Here is a 5,001-nt window from a genome sequence, read left to right as displayed (position 1 = left end):
CCCCCTCCCTACCCCCAGAGGGTCTTCAAGGCTGGCGGCGCCGCGCGTCCCGGCTCCGCGCCGCCCGGCGGCCTGCGCACCAGCCGGCAGGAGGCTGAGCTGCAGCGCGTGCTGGAGGAGGAGATACTCAAGGAGATGAGCCGCGAGCAGGCCCTCGCCCAGGTGCGCCGTATGTATATGACATCATACACATTACAAAGTAAATTATATGTATTATGTTATTGTTTGTTCCTTGCGCCCGCACCAACCTCACTGGATCCAAGAACCTTATTGTGCGGACGGCGCCCTCTGTTGGGTGGTAGCGGAGCTGGCCGGCGGGCCCTGGCTCGTGTTTTGCTTCGCCGGACGAGGGCTTGCGGGCTAGCCTTTAGGTTGCTGAAGCGGCGCGGTCTGCCGCCTGTCCCTCGTCATATGCAGCGGCTGCTGCCGAGCACGAGCAGGCGGCCCCCCTTGCATGCGCCTCCCTCCCTCACCATTTCGACCTGCGATATCCAAACCCCAACAGCCCCCCCGCTCAATCCCACCACAAGAACCCACCAAAAACTCCGCCACAACCTTTACCTCGAGACACCACCTGAAACCCCACCTCAAAACCCCACCACAAACCACAATTCGAAATCCCCCCCTCCAAACCCCAGGAGGCGGACGCCGAGGAGCGCAAGCGGCTGATCCGGCAGTACGCCGCCGAGCGCGAGTCTGCAAAGGCGCGCATCCTGTCGGTCGGCAACCACCTGACCACCCAGTGATTTGGCTGGGGGCTTTCCGTCACCAAGGCGGGCGGGCATCCGGCCCCCGCCAGCGCACCCCGCGGCAACCGCGGGAGCGCCTCTCGGCCCGGCGGCGAGGCCAGGGTCGTGGCGTGCCAGATGGGAGGGGCGGCGCGCGCGCACGGATCGAGATCTGTTTGGGGATTTCACCAGCTGCTGGTTGGACTCTCAGGAACTGACTGGGGCGGCTCAAATAAGGCGTGGCGGACTCTGCACCTCCACTGCAGCAGGATGGCAGCGCAGTGATTGCACACGCGTGCACGTATGTGTTTGTGACGGATGTGGGGGGCCATTGCTGGGGCCCAAGTGGCGTCAGACCAAGCAAGGAGCTGCTGTGGGGCGGGCCTGACTTTTTGACTACTGTTGTGCCGAGGGACGGTTGACCCAAAGCCACGCCTTGAGACACGGGCGTGCGCCTGCGTTGGCGGCGCTGAGATACAATTGTGAACGGGCTTCCTGTCCGATGCGACGCCATTTCCTGGTAGCATTTGCAGCCGCGAGCCGAGGCTGTGGCTGCAGCTGGAGAGACCGGCTGGGGCGCGCCCGCCGCGCCCCCTTGTCGTGCGTGGTCGGTGCTGGACGGGCGGGCGCAACAGCTCGCAAATGAGGTGCCGATTGCGCTGTGATGTATCCTGTGACACTTCCAGCCGCTTGCCGTTTTGCATCAGAATGATCGTCTTATAACTCAAGCTTTGGAGCTGCGCACGTAAACTCACAACTGGGAAAGCAACATTGTAACAATACTGGCCTGTCATGCATAATAAGGTCAACACCGCAGTCATAATATTGGACCGCGCCTCACCCTGCTCACATACAGATAGCATAACAAGCAAGGTTTATGTAAGCAAAGAGCATCCAATCTGGCCGTACGCGACATGCTGTGTGTGCCGTTCGCCAAGCCCGGCGTCACACTGGTGGGGCCGCAGGCGCAGCCGCGGGGGCAGGCGCCGCGGCGCCGGGCGCCGCGGGCGCCGGCGCAGCGGGCTTGGGCGCCGCGGCGGCCGGGGCCGCTCCTGCGGCTGAGCCGGCGGCTTGCGCTGCCCCTGGTGGGCAGGATGCGTCGATGTAGACTGGAAAAGCGCAGGCGTTGGCAAAGCCCGCGGCGACTGCGGACGTGGATGGGGCGGCGCCCGTCAGCAGGATGAAGATTCGATGTTCAGTACGAGTGCCGTGCGGTCGTGGTGCCAGCTGGATAAAGCTGGGGAGACAGTGCTGAACCATTCAACGTGATTTGAGTGTCGCCCTACCGGGTCGCCAGGCCTCCCGTGATGGCTGCTGTCATTGTGCTCTGATCCCCTGTTGCACCTTCTTATGCCCATTACCTGTGTGCCTACAAATCGCTTCACCCGCCTCCTGCCTACTGGGCGGCACTCAGTTGCTGGGTCTGCAGTGGTCCCTGCCCACCTGATCTGTATATGTTGGAGTTGCCAGCCGTGAACTGGACCGCCAGGCTCAGCACGGCGGGGTTGCAGCTGCGGGGCAAAGCGCGGGGGGCGCGCAGCCCGCGCCTCGTTGGCGGCGTAGGTCGCTCGCCCCGCGGGGTGAGAGGGTCGCGCGCAGTTGTGCATGCAACGCGCCGCGCCGGTCTGCGCAATCTCGCTTGGTGATCACGAGTGTGACTGAGCACGAGGGGGTGGCTTGGAGCACCTTGTTGTTGAGGCTGGCAGCCGGCGCGCACTCCGCTCCCCTTGTTTGTGCGACCGCCTTGCTGAAGGGGCACAACCCCAACCCCTCTTAATCTGGAAACACACAAAGATCAAACATTAGGGAGACTCTCACCTGCAGTACTGGTCGTTGAATGTCTTCGCTGCTTTGCAGCACTCAGGGGAGGGCTTGGGGGCCTGTGTGATGTAGCCGTCAATTTGGGCCTGCAGGTGCAATTGTGTGGTGTTGGTTGGTGGTGTAGGCGAGCTGAAGCGCATGGCAGGTGTGGAAAGATTGGCCTGAGCTGGCGCTGTCATCACAAACACAACCCCTGGAGGCATCCATCGTGGTTGCAAGGCAGGTGGCAGCGGATTATGGCATTGTGACCAGTCGGCGGTCGATCAGCCGACGGACAAATCCGCGCGAACTAACAAGCGGGCGCGGCGAGGCGCGCCTGCGTGATGTTGACCGGCGCGGTGTTGTTGCCGGAACCAGACAGGGAGATGCCTTGGGCGCTGAAGTAGGCGTCGGCGCCGCCAAACTCGGCCTGGCAGCTGCCCTGCAGCTCGGTGCCGACGTTGACGCATTTCTGCGGTGATTCGAAGAGTTTCGGGAAGGCTGTGGGCGGTTAATGGGGCTGGCTGAGGACATGTTTGCGTAGAATTTGGGCAGTACTTGGTTATGTGCTGCGGAAGGTGCAAGGGTGAGATGACGTTTGCAAGGAGCGACGGCGTTGTGCCGCAGACGGCTGCGCGGGCCCCCTGACCCTGGTGCAAGGCGCGGGCAGCGTTGCCAGGAGCTGCGCGCCGCTAGCCCCTGCCTAGCACGCAACGGTCCAGGGCCGAATGGCGCGCAGCGGGCCCTGCTGTTCAGGCTCTGTGTCGTGTGTCCCGGCAAAGGATGTCGAATAAGCAAGGGGGAACCTGCACCTCAGGGACCACGGAGAGGTCTTGAGCCCGGGCCGGCCACAGCACAGCGGACAGAGCTAGGGCTGCGCCAAGCGCCAGGAGTGCGCTGCAGTGCCGCCGCTGCTGCATGGCTGTGGCTCAGCAGGGTGCGGCTGTTGTGTTCTTGCAGTCAGATGTCGAGTTTGTAGCACATGGCAGGAAGGGAAGGGCTTCAATCAAAGTCAAACAGTGCAACCTGAATGACATGAATCAGAGACTCGGGCTTTTGAGCCCAAGTGCGAGCGCGAGGCGGCGGTCATTGGGCTGGCAGTTTAGCGGTTCCGAGGAGTCAGTTGCTGGGGCTGCGCGCTGCGGGCAGCTGCCGCCTGCAGCCGTCGCGTGGAGCTGTGCGGCCTTGGGGAACTGCGTCGCTGGCTCGCTTGCCGCGACGCCCTCAACCGAGCTGCCTCCACGACTTCGCAAGGGACACTCGGTCATTGTCAGTGTTGTGATGTCAACTGCGTCAATGCGGACAGGCAGCAGCGTCCAGGTTGACCAGTCGTAAGCATGACATATACTACAACGACCCGATCAAAGTTCCTGCAACTATCCTTACTAGATACACTCCGCACTCGCGCAAGCCATGCAGATCTCTGCGTTGCAACCAAACCTCGCGCGCGGCCCATGTGCAAGGCGGAACGCATGCGTGGATAGCCGCAAATTGCATGCCCGTCGCAGGCTGCTCGTTCAGGCGCTTCCAATCGCGCCAGGTGCGTCGCTGCGCCGCTCGCGGGTGCTGCACTGCACGTGCAGTCACTCGAGCTCAGCTGGACCCCATTCTAGTACGTTCCTTATCGCGGCCTGCTGCCGCAGTTGCAAGCTGCCTCGCCAACAGGCTGTGCTCATCACCCTCGCGAGCTCGCCTTGCCTGCTGCGACGCACGGCCATCCCCCGCCCGCCCCCCCTTCCGCCGCCGAAACCAATAGACGGGCCGAGCACCAGCGGGGCGGCCTCATGCGAAGAGTCCTGGGCCCTTCTGAAAGCCTTCACGCTCGCCGAGGCGCGCGGCGGGCCGGGGGCGGCGCAGCGGTACCTGTCCGGAGCCGCAGAGCGGGGGCGGCTACGGGAAGCGTTGATGGTGCGCATGCGCATGCGCGCGTGCATGCACCCCGCTGCTGCAGCCATGCGCGGATGGGGCTGCCCCTTCGGCCGGCCGCTTGTAAAATCACTTTGGGGGCAGTCAAGCAGCCCGATGGCGCTCAGTGGTGTCGCAAGACTGGAGTTGACCCGCAGCGGTGTTCGCACCACAAGGGTGTGGGCGGAGAGAGTTGCGAGTCTAAAATCTAGCAGGGTCGCTTACTCCCATCCGCCCCCAGAAACTCCCCTCCCCTGGACATGTGATTGCATGATACTGCAACCGCCTGTGCATGCCACCACCACGCAGTGCGTCTACACCCAGCCGTGGCCCGACGCGGGCTGGGCGCCCCAGTCGGCAGACCAGGAGGTCTTGATGGGCCTCATGGCCGGCGACGCGCGCGTGGCGGTGCGCGCGCTGCGCGACTGGTGCGGCGCGCTGGGGCTGACGTTCGTGCTGCCGGAGTGCAAGGTGGGGTGGGCAGGCTGGCGGGCGGGCGGGCGGGCAGGCCGCTTGGTGGCCGGTGATGGGCGGGGTCGGCCTGAGCGCACACACTCGCCGCTTTCGG

General features: G+C 64.0%; 1 protein-coding gene across 1 annotated transcript in view; it reads left to right on the top strand.

Annotated features, from left to right (window-relative positions):
- Positions 1 to 4,023: 4,023 nt before the first annotated feature.
- Positions 4,024 to 5,001, top strand: part of MNEG_6740 (hypothetical protein) — a gene marked incomplete at both ends in the record, with an annotated part of 1,992 nt that continues 1,014 nt past the window's right edge. The window contains 2 exons of the mRNA XM_014044790.1: positions 4,024 to 4,068; positions 4,743 to 4,904. Coding sequence (XP_013900244.1) covers positions 4,024 to 4,068; positions 4,743 to 4,904 — 207 coding nt within the window. The remainder of the gene's footprint in view (positions 4,069 to 4,742; positions 4,905 to 5,001) is intronic.

The sequence above is a fragment of the Monoraphidium neglectum genome (genome assembly GCF_000611645.1).
Source record: "Monoraphidium neglectum strain SAG 48.87 unplaced genomic scaffold scaffold01125, whole genome shotgun sequence".
In the NCBI taxonomy this organism is placed as follows: domain Eukaryota; kingdom Viridiplantae; phylum Chlorophyta; class Chlorophyceae; order Sphaeropleales; family Selenastraceae; genus Monoraphidium; species Monoraphidium neglectum.
This window is presented reverse-complemented; position numbering and strand designations above follow the sequence as displayed.